At 61.3% G+C, this 18,780-nt stretch overlaps 1 protein-coding gene across 1 annotated transcript; it reads left to right on the plus strand.

The window, feature by feature from the left end:
• Positions 1-522: 522 nt before the first annotated feature.
• Positions 523-16,940, plus strand: BCAN (brevican). Its single transcript, XM_035009840.1, has 14 exons — positions 523-1,000; positions 4,780-4,889; positions 5,473-5,847; positions 6,147-6,321; positions 6,609-6,736; positions 7,226-7,519; positions 9,497-9,730; positions 10,243-10,887; positions 14,197-14,304; positions 14,838-14,996; positions 15,537-15,619; positions 15,924-16,068; positions 16,337-16,527; positions 16,816-16,940. Exons 2-14 carry the CDS (start codon positions 4,799-4,801, stop codon positions 16,921-16,923), a joined length of 2,736 nt encoding a protein of 911 aa, XP_034865731.1. The 5' UTR covers positions 523-1,000; positions 4,780-4,798; the 3' UTR covers positions 16,924-16,940.
• Positions 16,941-18,780: the final 1,840 nt, after the last annotated feature.

Here is an 18,780-nt window from a genome sequence, read left to right on the forward strand (position 1 = left end):
AAAGCAGAGGGACTGAGAGGCTCTGGAGCTGGGGAGGGGGCGTCATTGGTATTCTGAGGAGTCCCCCAAGGCTGGGCAGCACTCAAGGCCCACCCCCTGGCACCAGGCGGCACATTCATCGGCAGCAGCGCTGGCCAGCGGGCCCTCTGTGTTCCTGGCAACGCCTGTGTCTTGCACATTGGTTTGCAGGACCAGCGAGCCCATTCACAGGGCCGCCCCTCCCCCCCCCACGTCAGGAGAGTCCCTGACTCGCTTTGCTTAACCCGTGGATCTGCAGCCTAACCTCCATCCCTCCAGCTGCAAAGTCAGCTCCTCCTCTGTGCAGGGAGTGGGAGCACCACCAGAGACAAAACCCACTCAGAGCTTCCGACAGGGAGGGGGCTATGGTCCTTTGCACCTCATCCTGCCTCCAAAAAAGAGCTTCCCTCCCCCGCTTTTCTGCTCCCGTCATCCTCCCCCTTACTTTCCAAGTCTGAGGCCCTCCTCCTCGCCCCTTGCCCAACGGGGGGAAGTCCCTCCGGCTGTCTAACTTCCATCCGTCCAGCTGCAGCATCATCCTCCAGCTCCGCGAGCGCTCCCTCCCCGCCCCTTCTGCCCTCCCTCCCTCCCTACTCCAAGTCCCCGGCTTCTCCTCTCCAGAACGATGTCCTACTTCGCACGTCCTTGCTCTCGCTGCTGCCGCCGGGAACGGACGCAGAGGAGGCAGCGGGTCGCGTGACCTTCCCGAGCCCCCCGCGACTCCGGCCAGGGGGCGGGGGCCGCCCCGGGGAGGGGCGGGGCGGGGGTAAGAAAGGGGGTTTTGTGCGGCGCCCGGCGGCCCGGCGCTCTCTTCCGAACGCCCTGCGGGCCCGGCCTCTCCCTGCGCCCGCGCAGTGCCCGCCGCAGTCGGCTGCAGCCGCGAGACCGAGCGTGGACCCGGAGGAGAGCCGGGAGGACAGCCCGGAGGAGGCGGCAAACTTGGCGGTGCAGGACCCTCGCCCCGGCCCCCGGCCGCCTGCAGGTAGGTGCGCGCGAGCGCAGCCGGGCCGCCCGGACCCGGGAGGGAGGGAGCCGGGGGCGCCCGCCGGCAGCCCGCGGTCCGCGCCCCGGGCCCCGCAGCCCTGGCCTCCCGCGGCGCCCCCGGCCGGCGGCCCAGGCCAGCCCCCGAGCGCCCGCCGCCGCCTCCGGCCCTGCCGCCCGCACCCCTCCGCCACGTGCGGCCCGACTGCGTCCCAGAGACCGCGGGCTGGGGGGAACGCCCCCCGGGCCCCCGCGGCCTCCCGGCTGCGCGCTCCGGTGCCAGCCCCCAGCCCCGACTTCCGACTTTGCGCCGGGCGGGCGGGCGGCGCGGGGAGCGGGAAGCAGCCCCTTCTGGGGGCCCCTCCCCGGAGCCCGCGGGACAGCCACAGCCGGTGGTCCGGTGGTCCCAACTCTGCCACTCACTTGCTGTGTGGCCTTGGGCAAGTTAGTTGACTTCCCTGAACCTCGGGCTTCTCATCGGTGTGAACGTATAGACAGTATTTTTCTTTTTTCTTTTTTTTTTTTTCAGATTTTTATTTATTTATTATTGAGAGAGAGAGAATGATAGAGAGAGAGCATGAGAGGGAGGAGGGTCAGAGGGAGAAGCAGACTCCCCGCCAAGCTGGGAGCCACATGTGGGACTCGATCCTGGGACTCCGGGATCATGACCTGAGCTGAAGGCAGACGCCCAACCGATTGAGCCACCCAGGCGCCCCTAGACAGTATTTTTCTCAAAGTTAAGGTTGTCCATGGGAAGCATTTTTAAGAGGCCTGGCTCAGGTAGATGGTCAGCAACCATTAGCTGGAATTCCGGTTACCACTCCTGTTTTCCTTTCTGGCACTGCCGGTGGGCTGGGGACACCCCCCCCTCCCCCCGCCGCCAGGTCTTTTTATGTCCCGCTCCTAAACTCCTTTTGGAATAGCTGTGCCCACATGCTTCTAACAGGACCAAGAGATTTGCCATCCGTTTTGTTAGCACCGTTAACATCTGCATGACTTCGATTCCAGATAAAAGCAGTAAGATCAAGGGCCACTCACCCATGGCCCGCCCCCCCCCAGCCCTGCCCCCCAGCGGTGCCATCGCCTGATGCTAACTTGGCAGCATCCGCCTCACAGGTTCTGAACTAGGAGGAGCCGCAGTGGCTTGGCTGGGATGCGAATTGTATCACTAGCTGTGCTTCCGATGAATAGGACTATTTATGCGACTGTCCAGCTAGTCTTGCAGGCCCCGCCAATGCCTGGCTGCTGTAGGTTCGGGCTGCTGCTCACACGGCCGCTAAGGGGACAGTGAGAGCCTTCCTCCTGCTGCCCCCGCTGGGTACTGGAGCCTGGTTCCTATAGGGCAGACCTTGGACTGCCAGCCGGCGGGGGGGGGGGGCATTCAGCATGGAGATGGTGGGTGTAGGGGGTGCGCGCGCACACACACACACACACACCACCTGGTCTTGATCTTAAGCCTCTGTGGATTGGGACTGCGAAGCCTGTGAGGGAGCTGGACGTCCCGGTCAGACAGGAATGGTCACGTAACAAGAGGGAAGTTTCCTGAACAGCTTGGGAAACGCAAGGCAAGGGCAGAAATCCTGGAGCTGGAGCAGGAAAGAATGAGCTGGAGAGAGGGATGGTGTGGCATCAGCAGAAGGGACAGGAAGCCTGCTGATGCCGAGCTCTCTAGGTTAGAGATGGAGAGGGTGTCCCGCTCTGGAGGACGGCAGAGGGGGTGGAGAAGGCCAAGGCCTGCTCCCCACCCCAACCCCAGGTCTGAGGCTAGTGCAGGTTGAGGGGATGCCATAGTTTTCTCAGGACACCTAGCTGCCCCAGGATGGAGCTGAGGCCCAAGCTCGGTGGGATTGGCAGTGGGCTGGGGGACAGTGCAGAAGCGTCTGATCATGAGAACCATATAATCCAGGCGCCCTCTTGGCCCCTCTGTTCAGTGACTCCCATTCCTGGAGGTAGGGGTGGGATGACCTCCATATTCCAGTGTGGCCAGGTCTTCATCAGCCTCAGACCTCCCTTCATTCCCTCACCTTCAAAACAGAGATGAAAGGGGGGTCCAGGGCGTGGGTCCCAGAGTGCCTCCAAATATATAGGTTTCTGGGCCACCTGTCGGAGAGCTGGGGCCCGGGTCTGTGAGCAGCTCCAGCTCCAGCTTGAAGAGAGGGGAGGGAGGGCGCCAGAAAGGGGCCTGGCCCAGGACCTGGCCCAGCTCAAATGCAAGGCAAACGGTCTGCCCAGTGTCTGGCAGGCACTGGCTGCTCATGCCAAATGGTCCCCCCTCCTACCCCAGAAAGCAGTCCTCCCAAGGGCCCCCATGCCCAGAGCTGGTCTCAGCAGCCTCTGATCTGGCCCCATGGAGAAAGACCCTGGATGTCTGGCCCCTGTCACTCCTTCCCCCAGTCTGACCCCGAGGAAATGAAGCCCAGCCAGAGTGGGGGGAATGGAGGTGTTGTAGGTGGGAGGCATTCCAAGGAGGAACTGAGATCCCTGGGAGAATTTGGGAGAAGAGAGAAATTTCCCAGCAGCTCAGGCTCAGGAAGGGGGTAGACATGCAGGAAGGCAGAGCCTGAGAGGGCAAAGTAGATGGAGGTTGAACAATGGGCCTGGAGTGGGAATGAACCTGATCGCTAGGAAGTCTTGCCTGTAGTCTAACTTGCATCCCTCCTGCTGCACCGTTGGCCTAGTCCTTGGTAGACCTGGGTCTTCGTGCTTTTCTCCTAGCCCGACCCTTACAGATGTTGTTAGACGCCAGCTCTGCAGCCTTCGCTCCCTCAGGCACATTGGCCTGGCACCTGACTTGGCTTTGCTGGGGACCAGGGTCAGCCCTATCCCTCTCTGGGTCCCATTTCTCAATGTCACCCCCCCATCCCTCCATTATGAAAGTGTAACTGCCTTGAGATCTTCAGAGGACTATTCTGGGTTCTCAGAGTGTCTGATAACCAAGGGCAAGAGGGACATGGCCCCTCCCATTTAGTCTCACCCTCCTTTAGCCCACCCCCCAGCCTAGGGCTGGGGTGGGGGAAGGGAGAGGCTGGATGGAGGCCAGACTGGCAGAGACAGGGGCTTTGTCCCAGCTGGTTTCTGAGCCAGGAGATCCGGTGGGAAAGCCCGTGCCAGGCAGAAAGGAAGGCTGGGAAGAAGAAGGGAGAGGGCAGCCAAGGAGGGGGTGGAGGATGCTAGGAGTAAAGAGTTTCCTTATAAGTAACAGTGGGGTAGGGCTAGAGAGAAGTTGTGCATTGCCCAGGTTCAGTCTAGGAGGCCCTCCTGGAGGAGGCTAGGTGGCTATGGTACTCAGGGAGGAAGGGATGGGAAGGGAATATTGGAGGGGTGCTGGGGGAGGGGGAGGCTCTGGGTTCAAGGAAGGAGCCTGGCATGGGAAGAGCACAGGGAATTGTTAAGTTAATAGCACCCACCACTCATGTATAAGCATTTATTGAGCCCCTGTGGTGTGCCTGGTGCTGTGCATCTGTATGGGGGCTTTAGGATAGAAAGCGCTCTAAAGCCCGTAGCTTCATCACAACCCAGGAGGGTTGCTGACCTTCACAAGTCACAAGACCCGAAGGGGTTACGGAACTTGCCTTAAGTCACTCAGCAAGTTGACTAGAACCCGAGTCTTGGTTCCTAGGAAGAATCCCCCGGTGGGGAGACAGGATCAGAAACAAGGGAGTTAACAGTGAGGTGGGGACAGTGGGCTTCTTGGGTGACAATATGTGCGAGTCCCCATGGATGTGGTCGGGAGCCAGGGGAAGTCCATCTTGAAGTCTAACCCCATCTTTCCTCCTCAAGTCCCTCCACCAGCCTGAGCATGGCCCTACTATTCCTGCTCCTGCTGGCAGCCCTGGCCCTGACCCAGGGCCCTGCGGCCTCCACTGATGCCCTGGAGGGGGACAGCTCAGGTAAGCAACCCCACTCAGAGTCACTGTCTCTGTCTCCTGCATCACCCCTGTGGAAGGGGGTGGCCTTGGAGGACCTGGGGAGAGAGAGGATTGGGGGCACTGTGGGGGAAAGGTCCGGTCTGGGACACTTGGAAATAAAGGGATGAGCTGTGGGCTCTGGGTAAGGCAGGGAAAACTTGGGGGAGGGCCGGGAAGGGACAGTAGGTGCAAGGCTGCTGATCTCTAGGGTATGGGACCAGTGGATGGGGCTGGGAGGCAGAAAAGGGTAGAGTGGGGAGAAATCCCGAAGGTGAGTCTGAGGGAAACAGAGGGGAAATTTTGAGGCCAGAGCTGGAGGACCCGGGACCAGGTTAGACCTGGGGTGGGCCCCGGGGATCCTGGGGTGGTACTGGGCCACTCTTGGGAGGAACTGACTGGGAGACTTGGGGAAGGATCTGTAGAGGGTCTGGGGTGGGTCTGGGGTCCTAGAGCGGGCATGCGGGAGGGGTGGGTGGGAGGAATCCGGGCAGGCTCAGAAACCAGGTGGGACCCTGCGGACCCACACCCAAGTTCCAGCTGGCCCCATCCACCCGCCCACCCACAGAGGACCGGGCCTTCCGCGTGCGCATCGCAGGCGACGGACCAGTGCAGGGCGTGCTGGGTGGCGCCCTCACCATCCCGTGCCACCTTCACTACCTGCGGCCGCCACCGAGCCGCCGGGCCGTGCTGGGCTCCCCGCGGGTCAAGTGGACCTTCCTGTCCGGGGGCCGTGAGGCTGAGGTGCTGGTGGCGCGGGGGCTGCGAGTCAAGGTGAGCGAGGCCTACCGGTTCCGCGTGGCGCTGCCTGCCTACCCGGCGTCACTCACCGACGTGTCCCTGGTGCTGAGCGAGCTGCGGCCCAACGACTCGGGCATCTACCGCTGCGAAGTCCAGCACGGCATAGATGACAGCAGCGACGCTGTGGAGGTCAAGGTCAAAGGTGAGGGGCAGGACAGAGGGAGGTTCCCGCAGGAAGGGAGCCCTCCGTCTGAGGGGGCAAGCAAGCACACGTGGAAGGCGCTCACTGAGCTGGAAAAGGAGTGAGCAGATACAGGCCTTGGTGACCTCCTCTCTCTCTCCGGGTGGAGGAAATCCTACTCACAGTCTAGCTGAAGTCCCGCATGCTGCAAACTGAACGCAATTTGGACTTGACCCTTTGTGTGCAGGGGAGTGACAAGGAGGGTGAGGGGAGGCCAGTGTGGGGGTGGTCCTGCCTCAGGGCTCCTCTCTATCCCCCAGGGGTCGTCTTTCTCTACCGGAAAGGCTCTGCCCGCTATGCTTTCTCCTTCGTGGGGGCCCAGGAGGCCTGTGCCCGCATCGGAGCCCGCATCGCCACCCCAGAGCAGCTCTATGCCGCCTACCTCGGGGGCTATGAGCAGTGTGACGCTGGCTGGCTGTCCGACCAGACCGTGAGGTGGGTGGGGGGCTGAGGACCAGACCGTGAGGTGGGGGGGGCCAAGGACCAGACCGTGAGGTGGGGGGAGGGCTCTAGGACCGGGGGTTTCTAGTTGTGTCTGAGGTGGGCCCTGGTTCTGCAGGGGGCTTCCTGCTGTCTCAGGCTAGCCAGGCAACGAGGTTGGCCTGCTCTGGGGTGTGTCCCTGCAGAACCGGGAAGACAGCTGGCTGCATTGAAAGGCAGTGTGGTTCAGGAGGGGCATCCCTGGAGGGCTCCCTGATGAAGGTGTCTGTACTCGCTCCCAGGTATCCCATACAGACCCCACGAGAGGCCTGTTATGGAGACATGGATGGCTTCCCTGGGGTCCGGAACTACGGCGTGGTGGACCCGGACGACCTCTATGACGTCTACTGCTATGCCGAAGACCTAAATGGTGATCGGGGGTGAGGGGTTCTCGGGGTTCTCTGCCCTCGTCCAGCGCTGTCCAGAGGTCCTCCTGGGGCCTTGCTTGACCTGTCGTCCCTCATGTGTTCAAGCGGGCATCCAGGGGGCATCCAAAGAAACAACCCAGGTCCCACCCTGCGGAAACTGTCATGGAAGCAAGTTCATGGCCAAAGCCTGGGCAGGTGGCCGGAGACTGGCTCTGGGTCTCACCCTGCTGCCACCTGCTGCGCATCTCTCTACCTCTTAGCATCTCTGGGCCTCACTCCTTCTTTGCGGATGAGGAAGTGGAGCCAGGCCCCTCGGAGTAGTGACATCTATCCCGAGGCTCTACCCGAGCTTTGACCTGAAATAGGGTAGTTGATGGCATGTCTCAGATGCGGAGACAGAGGCCCAGAGAGGCCAGCCGAGGGTCTCTGCGGGAGCCCAGGGTGGAAGGGGCTCCCAGCTTCCGGTGACCCAGCCTCGTCTCCCCTCCCAGGAGAGCTGTTCCTGGGCGCCCCTCCAGACAAGCTGACGCTGGAGGAGGCATGGGCATACTGCCGGGAGCGGGGTGCGGAGATCGCCACCACGGGCCAGCTGTATGCAGCCTGGGATGGCGGCCTGGACCGCTGCAGCCCAGGCTGGCTGGCTGATGGCAGCGTGCGCTACCCCATCGTCAGGCCCAGCCAGCGCTGCGGGGGCGGCCTGCCGGGCGTCAAGACACTCTTCCTCTTCCCCAACCAGACTGGCTTCCCCAACAAGCACAGCCGCTTCAACGTCTACTGCTTCCGAGGTGAGTGACCTCCCTGCAGAGGCTGAGACGGCCCGCTCTCTGTCAGGGACGCAGAGCTGAGCCGGGGCCCCACCGCGGCTCGGACCCACGTTTCTCCCGTCTTTGCCGCTTGCCTGAAGGAGGCCTGGGTGACGCTCGGCTTGGCACCTAGGGTCCTCGTTCTGCTTATGCCTTCTGGCTTGAGCTGTGTGGCCCCGGGGAACACCTGCCTCTCTGTGCCCCCTCACCTGCCTTCCCTTCAGCCATCCATGGCTTGCCTCTCCAGGGTCAAAGCCACCTCTTCAGTTTTGGGCGGTTGGAGAGGTTTCCATTTCTGGTCAGCTCATTAGTAGAGCAGAGATGACGGACATTCTCTGAATCCAATGAATGGTGTGCTCCAGTTAACATCGTGCCCTCAAGAGCCCTCACGGGGCTTCCAGAACCTTCAGCTTGAGGGTGTCAGATCTTTAACCACCAAGTGTTGATGGACAGACACAATTCCCCCCACAGGGAGCAGATCCTCAAAGACAGTTGGGTGTAGAGATGGCTTTCTGACCACATCTTATATTGGGGGCTGACGGGAAGGCAGTGCCTGGGACCCCCAGAGGCACAAGGCCCAGATCTAGGGTGGCTGACAGTCATGGGGTGTCTGGGTCTTCACTGCACTTGTGAGCCCACAGTACTGGGCTGGAGGCAGAAATGAAAGGAGAATCCCCTTACCTCCAGGGAGCTCCTGGTCTGAAGGGGAAAGACACTTGTGCCATGGGAGCCTCCAGTCCAAGAGAAGATAAGATGCCTTGCTCCCAGCATGAGGAGAGACTGAGAGAAAAGCATTACTTCTGCTGGGACAGATCTCCAAATATATTTAGTCCGGGGCAAGGGAGCGGTGGGGAAGTGAAGTCCATAGGAAGGCAGGTCCATCTGGGAAGGCCAACTGGAAGAGGGATGATGATGACGATCACAATTGCAGGGAACATGTCTTTGCACTGCTCATGACTATGTGCTGAGCACTGTCCCAGAAAGACTTGGAAAGAGCAGCTGAATGGAGAGGAGGGGGAGGGAGAGGATGACCGGTTGGGAACAGGTGGAGGACAGAGGCGGGCAAGGGCATGGCTTTGCTCGCCTGGCAGGAGCAAGGCTCACTGGAGCAGGTGATGGGGGCAGGACGTGCTGTGCCGTCATGTCTGGCTGAGCACCCACAGCCCTCGGGGCTTTTCTTAGCCCAATGCCACCATCGCTTCATTGGTTTTCTGATCTTGGTTCTCTTCTCCAAAGACAGGTAATCCTTTCTAAAGCTCCAGTTGTTTGAAGGGAGCAGCTCCCTGAAAGATGGGGTAGCCCCTGTCTTTGCCCTCCTGCCCCAATGCTGAGACCCTCAGGTGGTGACTGCTGAATGTCCTTCCCGCACTCCGCCCTTCAGCTCTCCTGGGTATTGGCCACCTGTCCCCTTCCATTTCAAAAGTCTTGGGAGCCCTGGGAGCCCTCACACCTTGCTCCAAGAGCAGGGTCCCAAGGTGCTGAGACCACCTCTCTATCCTTCTGCCTCCATCTCCTTACTCAAGGGACTGTCTCTCTCCTGCGCCTTTCCTGACCACTCTGTCTAAAGTAGTATTCCCCACCATTCTGTCTCCTGACTCTGCCTAATTGTTCTTTATATGATAACATTATAATATATGTTTTTTTGTTTGTTATCTGTAGCTAGGCTATAAACTCCCTTAGGGCAGGAGGCTTGCTTACTGTTCTTCACTGTATCCTCAGTGCCCAGAAGAATGCTTGGCATGTCACAGAGTGGGCCCTTGATTAATTCTTGAGGAACAAGTGATGAACTCCCTCCGTGCTCCCTGGGTCCCCTGGGTCCTCCACAGGAAGGATGAGTGAGAATTGAGAGAGTCTCATGGTCTTTGAGTCCAGTGCTGAGACCGTGGGTCTGTCCACGGCTGTGGCTAGAGGGCAGAGCCACCTGGTTAACCTCCCACTGGCACTTCCCTCCTGACACAGACTCTCCCCAGCCGTCCGCCACGCCTGAGGCCTCCGACCCAGCATTGGACCCAGCCTCTGATGGGCTGGAGGCCATTGTCACGGTGACAGAGACCCTGGAGGAACTTCAGCTGCCTCGGGAAACTGTGGAGAGCGAGTCCCGGGGAGCCATTTACTCCATCCCTATCGTGGAGGATGGCGCGGATGGAAGCTCCACTCCAGAAGACCCAGCAGAGGCCCCGAGGACCCTCCTCGGTAACTGGAGTCCCCTAGCAAAAAAGGTGGGGGTGAAGGTGTAAGCCCAGGGTGCTGCTGGGCTTACGGCTGGCACGACTTGTCCTGTTCTTTCTCAGCATCTTGTCGATGCAGGGCATCTCTCCAGTAATCTCCCAACCCTTGCCTTTCCAGCACATTCCACTCCCAACTCTCTGGGTCTGGGGAGGAGGGTGCTCCCTCCTTTGTTCCCTCCTCCCCCTTAGCTACCCAAAATAGACTAGAGGATTTCAAGCCTAGGAGAGAGAGATACAATGACTGTGTTTTTTTCCTGGGCTAATGAGTGCTCACAGAGCGTTCTCCAGGTAGTCTCAGTATTGCTGCTCAAGCTGAAGGTCTTCTGGTGGGGAGCAAAGACAGCCTATCCCAGGGGCAGCCTTTCCCCTCGCCCCCAGGCCTCCCCTTCCCACCCCTCCCCTGCAGTGTTCCGGTCGGGGGGGCGGGGGGGGGGGCTGGTGCTGTCCCTGGTGCTGAACCATCTGTGCTTTGTCTAGAATTCGAAGCGCAATCCATTGTACCTCCCCTGGGGTCCTCAGAAGAGGAAGGCAAGGCTTTGGAGGAAGAAGAGAAATACACAGATGAAGAAGAGAAAGAAGAGGAGGAAGAGGAGGTGGAAGATGAGGCCCTGTGGGCCTGGCCCAGCGAGCTCAGCAGCCCAGACCCAGAGACTCCTCTCCACACTGAGCTAGCCCTAGAGGAATCGCTCTCCCACGCATCCCCACCACCAGCGAGTGCAGTCCTACAGCCTGGTGCATCACCACCTCCCGATGGAGAGCCAGAGGCTCCCAGGCCTCCAAGGGTCCTTGGACCACCCACTGAGACTCTACCCACTCCCAGGAACGGGAAACTGGCATCCCCGCCACCTTCCACTCCGGTTGGGGAGAGAGAGGTGGGGGAGGAGGCTGGTGGTCCTGAGCTGTCTGGGGTCCCTCGAGGAGAGAATGAGGAGACAGGGAGCTCTGAGGATACCCCTGCCCTGCTTCCAGCCACACGGGCCCCTGAGAGTGCCAGGGAACTGGAGGCCCCCTCTGAAGAGAATTCTGGAAGAACTGTCCCAACAGGGACCTCAGTGCGGGTTCAGCCAGTGCTGCCCACTGACAGCGCCAGCCAAGGTGGAGTGGCCGTGGCCCCCTCATCAGGTAACTTTGCCCAAGGCTCGACCTTCCTCTTTCTCCTCCTTCCCTTTCTCCCCCTTAAGCTCTGGGTCACATGACCTATGGTCCTTTAACCCCCGTTGTCCCAGTCTCTCCTATCCTTTGCCTTCGTTCTCCTACACACCTCTACCTGCGGGTGTCCAGTCTTGGATGCCGCACCTGTGACATCCATCCCCGCTCTCTGATTTCTCACCTCATGACCCCCAACTCCGTGGCCCCACCCTGTGACTCCAGCCTCACCACTGACCACCTGGGGCCCTTTCCTGCCCTTGGCTCTCCACCTGTGACTCACCGGCCCCACAGATCACCCCCAGCCTCATGCACCTTAGGTGCCCCGGGGGCTTATTGTATTCTTTGGGGCCCAGGCCCCTCTCCTGCTACCCCCTCCCCCTCCAGTGTGCCATCCCCTTCAGCCACCCCACTGATATCAGGGAAGCCTGGGATTCCATCCCTGCCCTCAGCCTCTGGGGTCTAGGAGAGCCCTTATCCCCACAGAGCCTTAAGCGACTACTTCTGTGAAGTATTTTTTCGACTGTTTCATGGAAAACAAGCCTTGGAAATAAATCTCTATTAAACCACTTTATAACCAAAACTCTGGCACCCTCTGTCTCCATCCCCAGCTGTCTGCCCTTTTCATTCCCTGGATTTGTGTTGCGGGCAACTCTATGATGCTCCCCTTCGCACCCTGTTTCTCCCTCTCCTCTCTCCCTTGCTCTCTGCGCCTCTCTGCCTCCTCCTCTTCATCCTCAGCGAGTGCATTTTCCTGTCCTCCCTTCTAACACGCTCACTGGTCCCTCATCCTCCCCCCTCAGGCTCTCCTCTGCCTTCCTTCCTGACTGCCACGAGCCCAAATCTGAATGTACAGAGGAGTCGGGGTCCGTCAGTCTGCGGGACTGCCGGGAGTTGTAGTCCCTCACTCCTGATGGGGAGAAACCTCCGCCAGCCTGAGAGTGTGTGTGCACTTGTATTCACTTCTGATGCATCTTGGTGGCTCCCTCCTAGAGCTATACATACAGACTAGTGATGGAGGAAGTCCATCTTAGTGTTGAAGCCCATCCCTGGCACCCGGGTACCCCAGCCTCCCCATCACAACTCAGCAGGGGGACGGGATCTAACTTTCATCCCACTGCCCACAGCCACCCCCTCCTTCACTGGCCCCTGCACTAATGACCACCTCACCCCTCGGAAGAATGGCCTCACTCTCCTTGAACCCAAAGGATCTCAAAGTCCCAGATGCTGGAGAAGACACAAACCAGGAGGCGAGGATGGAGAGGAAATGTAGAGGGCAAGGAGTGCGGAGTTAGGTTCTGGGGTCTGAGAGAAGTCCCACTGACACAGGGAAGGTTGAGCTTCCCAATGGAGACCCTGGAGAAGGCTGGGGTCCTCCCAGTCCCAGGACCGTCCTTCCTAGATGGTCCAGGGTGGGCTAGGGGCCCCTGCATCACACCCAGCCTTGCCCATTTCAACCATTGGCTCCCTGCCCAGCTGGCCTTGGAGTTGGGCGCTGTGTGGGTTGGGAGGGGGTTTGGTGGGAAGAGAAGCAGCAGTGGAGTCTCTGCGGTATCTTAGTTACCCCACCAGGAGGCGGAGGGGTGTCCTTTGGCCTGCTGTTGCAGCAGGAGGGAAGAGCTTTCTGGTCGTGTATAGTAGGTGGCCCCAAGAGGGGGAGGAAGGAAGAGCAGAATGTCTCCAGAAGAGTTCCTTCACGTCCACTCTGTCCGTCCTAGGTCAGGTTCTTCCCCCTACAGCCAGGGGAGGGACCTCATGGCCTGGGTGGGGAAGCAAGTTTGGAAGTCTCTGTCCCCCAGGAAAGTGTGAGGAATGGAAGGGGCTTTAGGACGCCTACCCTCTGTGGGGCCTGGTGCAAGTGTGAGGAATGGACCTACCCTCCGTGGGGCCTGGTGCTTCATGGGTTAAGTAAAACAGCTCCCCTCCCCCTTTGCCTGGGGAGCTAGTGCTGGCAGCTTGGAAGAAACTATTGGCAGGCTAGGAGGGGAGGTGACAGAGTGGGGTGCTGGAACAGCTGGTTCATTTCACCCCAAACAGCTAGGTCATCCCAGCAAAATTCTTGGGATCACCTCCAGCTTCTCCTCCCCCTTCTAGCCCAAGGGAAGCACAGTGGGCCTTGCCCTTGGCTGCTAGGGGTATGGCCTGCTCTGAAGAGTCCCGCTCAGGGCTGATTTCCCCTTCTAAGCTGAAAGCCCAGCCCTGCACTGTCAGTCTGTGGGACCATCTTCCCCTTCCTGGACCAGAAGGAGTGAAATCTGCCCATCCAGCCCTCGGGCCTTGTCTAAGGGCAGCCACCTCCCATCCCAGGATCCAAAGGAGGAGAGTCCAGAGGAGAAGGCAGGTGACCCAGCCAGACAAGAGATGGCAGGCCTTCAGGGTCCTGTGTCAGTCTAAGAAGACTGCCTGGAGGAGAGAGTGCCAGAAGAAGGGAGAGATGGATCCGAGGGGTTTCTAGGCTGGGGAATGTGCAGAAAGCCCGCAGTGGAGGGGAGTCTGGGGAGATAAGAGGGGAGGCAAGAGGCTGCATGGTGCTGAGAGAGTGTGAGGAGCCGGCACTGTAGGACTGTGGGAGCCCACAGCTTCATTCCTGGGGGGCGGGCGGCGATGAGGGCATAGAGTCAGGGAAATAACGTTGGTGCTTCACTGTGATAGTGCTTCCCATTGGTGCTTCTGGGGTGGACTTTACCCCCTCCTCTAGACAGCAGAAGAATAGCTAGCCTGCCCCCACCCCCGAACATCAGGTCGCAGAAGCAGTAAGGGACCAGCTTCAGCTCCCTGTCGCTACGGTGGCTGGCCTCTCCTCCGGTTTCACCCAGCCCACCTAAACTGTACAGAACTGTCAGGGACCTGGCCCCAAGACAAGCAGGTGGGGGACTAGCCTCCAGGCCCAGAGGGGTAAAGTGACCTGCGCAATGTCACTCAGCAGAGCCAGGAGCGAGATGAGAGTCCGGCTCTCGTGACCCACAGCCCAGTGTCTTTCCCTTTCGTGGGGTTGGGTTCTGGGGGCCTTCCTGGCCACTTTCCCCCAGCCTGTTACCTTGGGTCCACACTGGTGGCCATGGCAATGGCCAGCACAGGGCTGAGACGATGCTGAAGGGGAGGTGCTGAGGGGGGTCAGCATGGGAGAGGAACCCAGAACTTAGGGTTGGGCTGACCGCTAAGGTGCCGTGAGAGCTCCCAAGACAAGAAGGTTGGGGCTGTGGGCTCTCTGAGCCCTCTTCTGGGGGGCTCAGGCCGCAGAGCTGTGCCCCCTGCTGCCCCCACCTCACTTCTCTCCCCCCTCAGGTGACTGTGTCCCCAGCCCATGCCACAATGGTGGGACGTGCTTGGAGGAGGAGGAGGGGATCCGCTGCCTGTGTTTGCCTGGCTATGGGGGGGACCTGTGTGATGTTGGTGAGTGTGTTGAGGGGCGGTGGGGGGTAGAGCTGAGGCCTGGACCCTGCCGCAGTGTGCTAGCTCTGCACCCCAGAGGGAGGGCACCGATTTGGGCCTTGTCATTAATGAATCCCCATTTTAGGCAAATCACATAACCTCTCTGAGCCGTACCCTCGATTTCCTCATCTGTTAAGTGGACCACACATACCTCTCTCAAGCGGTCCCCCAGCGAGGAGTGCACAGCGTGCACCTGCCTCTGGCCCTACTTGCCAGTTCTCTTCCGGGAAGAGAGGAGGGCACAGCCCTTCTCTAGGATGGAGGATTGCGGAGACCCAGGCCGGGACTCCCGCCCTCGCCCTCGTTGGTCCCTGGCGCTCAGAGGACGAAACCATCAAGGCCCCTGCACCGGGGCCTCTCGGGGCTCCTCCTCGCCCCCATTCCCCGGGGCCCTTGGGCGCCCGGCCTCCTGCCCCTTAGCCCCGCCCCCCGAGGCTGCGGCGGCGGGAGGGCCGTGCCCCCCCCGCCTCAGTGAGCCACCCCTCTGTGCCCAGGCCTCCGCTTCTGCAGCCCCGGCTGGGACGTCTTCCAGGGGGCCTGCTACAAGCACTTCTCCACGCGGAGCAGCTGGGAGGAGGCGGAGACCCAGTGCCGGCTGCACGGCGCGCACCTGGCCAGCATCAGCACGCCCGAGGAGCAGGACTTCATCAACAGTGGGCTGGGGGCGGGGCTGGAGGGGACCCCCGTCACCTGCTCGCTCTCACTCACTCATTAACCGATCATTAATCACGAGTGAGTGTGTGGATTAATTACCCCCCTTGTTCATTAACCCGGGTACTCAGGACTTGGTTTACCTCGTTCATTCCTTCCGGTTTCCGTTCTCCCTCCCTCCCTCGCGCTCCGCGCGTGGGTAGCGGGGCTTCCCAGGACCCGGCCGAGGCCGGCGCAGGAGGTCCACCTGCGCCCGCCCGCCGCCCCCTGCGGCCCCTCCCCGCCTCCCTGGCTCTGCCGCCTCCATCGGCTCCCCCACTCTCTCTCCAGTTTCCCTTTTCTGGCCCTGCTGATATTTTTCTTCTCCCCCACCCCTTCCGCCCGGCCCGGGCCGTGCCTTCTATGCGTCCGCGGGCCGAGGTCGGACGGACCGACTGGAAAACCGGGAAGCGCGGGCTGGGTCTGGCGGGAACGGGGAGCGGCGCCACCTGCTGGCAGCGGGGCTCACTGCACCCCTGCGTCCGCCCGCGCTTCCTCCCCAGGTCGATACCGCGAGTACCAGTGGATCGGGCTCAACGACCGGACCATCGAAGGCGATTTCCTGTGGTCAGATGGCGTCCCCCTGGTGAGAGGCTCCGGCTGCCCTTTAGCTGGCTAGGTCGCTTCTTCCAAGCCCTTCTGCCCTCCACCCCCAGTGACCTCATCCCTCACCCTCCTTTTCCTGGTCCCTTCTCTGTCCCTCTTCTCCCTGGGCCAGCCTCCCTTCCTTGCGTTCCTCTCTCCTCCCATCATCCCTCCCCCCAAAGCCCGCGACCTGTCCTTTCACCTCCTGGGCCCCCTGTTTTCTAGTGCCCCTCCCACCCTCCTTCTCGGGCCCTCTAGGTCCATCTCTCCCCCTCAACCCCCCCCCCTCCACCGCGTCCCCCCAGCTCTATGAGAACTGGAATCCTGGGCAGCCTGACAGCTACTTCCTGTCCGGAGAGAACTGCGTGGTCATGGTGTGGCATGATCAGGGACAATGGAGCGATGTACCCTGCAACTACCACCTGTCCTACACCTGCAAGATGGGGCTGGGTGAGGCCGGGCACGGGGGAGGAGGGGGCCAAGACGACCCGCCACTGGTGTGTGTGTAGGAGGAGGGGGCAAAGCTACAGAGGAGTCAGAAATGTGTCCCAGGCCATGGGCAAGGGGGAGATAACAAATGAGGTGGGTCCACTAGGAACCTCTGCTCTTTTTTGCATCACATTGTGGCCCTCCCCCCCCCCCCCCCCCCGCATCCCGATCCTGGGAACTGTCACCCACAGAGCCAGGCTCCCAGTTCTTGACTGTGTCCCCCCTGCAGTGTCCTGTGGGCCTCCACCAGAGCTGCCCCTGGCTCAAGTGTTTGGCCGCCCACGGCTGCGCTATGAAGTAGACACGGTGCTTCGTTACCAGTGCCGGGAGGGGCTGACCCAGCGCAACCTGCCCCTGATCCGCTGCCAGGAGAATGGTCGCTGGGAGCCCCCCCAGATCTCTTGTGTGCCCCGCAGGCCTGTGAGTGCTGGGAGGATGCTGGTGGGGGGCTAGCCAACAGTAGCCCTGGGCTCTAGTCCCAGTTCCACCAGCCACTGGCTGTGGGACCTTGCTGCCATCGCTGCCACCTTCTGAGGCAACGGGCCGGGGGGGGGGATGCTCTGGGATCCCTTTCAGTGCTGAAGTCTGAGAGCATTGGCCACACTCTGGCCCGGGCAAGTGTTTTGATGAGATCATGACCCCAGAGGGCAGGCTCTGAGACACAGGGAGGAGCCCAGCATAGAGGCTGAGTGTGCCTGTCTTTCCCAGGCTCGAGCTCTGCACCCACTGAAGGCCCCAGAAGGACATCAAGGGAGGCTCCTGGGACGCTGGAAGGCACTGCTGACCCCTCCTTCCAGTCCCGCCCCGGGTCCCTAGACAGCAAGGCCTTCAACACTGCCGCCCCCAGCACCGCCCTCTCCCCCCACCCTCTTCCCACTGTAGGAGGTGACAACAGGAGAGGGGTGGAGCTGGAGTCCACGGGTCTGTGGGAAGTACGGGGCAGCTCCCTCTCACCCCTACCCTGGGCATCAGGTTTCCCCCCCAGGGCCTCAAGGAAGACCCTAAGTGCCTCAACTGCCCTCTCCTTGCCATCCTGTCCCCTCTGTTCCCCTGGGAGGCACGTGGTCCACCCACTCTCAGATTTCCCAGGGAATGGGTTTGCAGGATGGAGTACCTGTATAACCAGCAGGAAATAAAGCTGTGTTTGATGCTTCTGTATGAGAGAGAGAAAGAGAGGAGAGTGGGGTTGGGCTGGGCCTCCCAGGATATTGATTAGATTCTGAAGGTCAGAGAAGTCCCCAAGATGTCAGTGGAGAGAACAGTGCTGGCAAGGAATAGCGGCCCAGTGCCGATTTATGGGATGAAGGAGCTCACGGGAGCTGGGGGACAGGATCAGGGTGTTGGGAAGGAGCTGGAGTGACAGAGTGTCCAGTCAAGCAGACCTGGACAGTCTGGGGAGGGAGAGGGACGGAGGGCCCACAGAGGAAGGCAGGCAGGCCCCCTGCCTTGGTGGCGCAGTTCAGAGGTTCCCAAAGGGGGGCGTTTCTCTCGAGGGTGAGGGTGAAGGGAATGCAGGTCTGGGGGCCAGACTGCAGGAGGGCTTACTTCCAGCAGAGGAAGCAGAGACGGGAGAATGGGGCAGCAAGACAAGGGCCGGGCAGACGTCCCCAGCCCTGCTGTGCGCTGGGCTCCGGGAGGGACCTGGTAGTTCTCCCGGCTGTGACCGGCAGAGGGCGCCGCAAGGCAGCCTGAGCGTGCCGTGTGCGCGTGCGTGAGTGGGGCCGGGCGGGAGGAGCCGCAGGAGTCCGGGAGGCCGCCAGGGGGCGCCGCGACCTCTCGTTCGGAGCAGCCGCGGTGGGGAAGGGGGTAGCGGGCTGGCGGGCAGAGGGTGACTTCCGGCCAGGCTGCGCTGGCCCCGGGGGCTGTGAGTCAGCGGGGTTGGGATGGTGAGGTCACTCTCGGAACTGGGGAGAGGAGGACGGGCCATGAGTGCGTGTGTCCCTCACCGCGGCGCACGGCCCGTCCTTCCTGGGCCTTCGCGGTGGGGGGACCCCTGCCGCCGCGGGGCCGGGCCCCCAGGGTACAGGCACACGCATGCACACCCCGTCGCGCGCACGCGTCTGCGGGCGCCTGCCCGTCATCACTCACCCGCAGGGCACTTCGATTCCTTTTCCTGGAAGTCGGGAAAACCTGCACAGCCCAGAGGCAGGAGGCAGATCAGAGGAGCAAGAGGGCCGGGAGCCCAGGGAGAGACCCAGAGACAGCGAGGCGAGGCCGGGCCGGGGCCGCGCTGCCCGGCTCCTGGGCCTTCTCCGCCCTGCACGGACACCCCAAGCCCGCGGTCTCGGGTGCATGACTTCCAGGCCCACACCCCCCGCATTCCTCTCCTCACCCGGGCTCACCGGCCCCACCCTCCGCCCTCCCCACACAACCCAGCCTCCATGGCGAGGGAATGGGGCTGTTTCCTCAGGAGCTACAGGCGGAAAACGATCCTGGGGCCAGAGTAGACCCCGCTTCATTCTGTACTACCCTGCGATTGCCTCGTCAGTGCATTGTTAGGGACGTCAGGCGTTTAGCGGGAACTGAGTGGATCAAGACCAAGGTGGCCCCTTGAAGGTAGGGCCTGAAGAGAAGGCTGAGGAAGGGGCAGTGCCTGTCCCTGGGCTCCTAAGGGGGGTTGTCTGAGAAATGGATCCTCACAGAGATGGAGTCGAGAAGGCAGGGGGATCCCCC

This window comes from Mirounga leonina, unplaced genomic scaffold (assembly GCF_011800145.1).
Source record: "Mirounga leonina isolate KUSES-001 unplaced genomic scaffold, KU_Mleo_1.0 Mir_154, whole genome shotgun sequence".
Lineage (NCBI taxonomy): Eukaryota > Metazoa > Chordata > Mammalia > Carnivora > Phocidae > Mirounga > Mirounga leonina.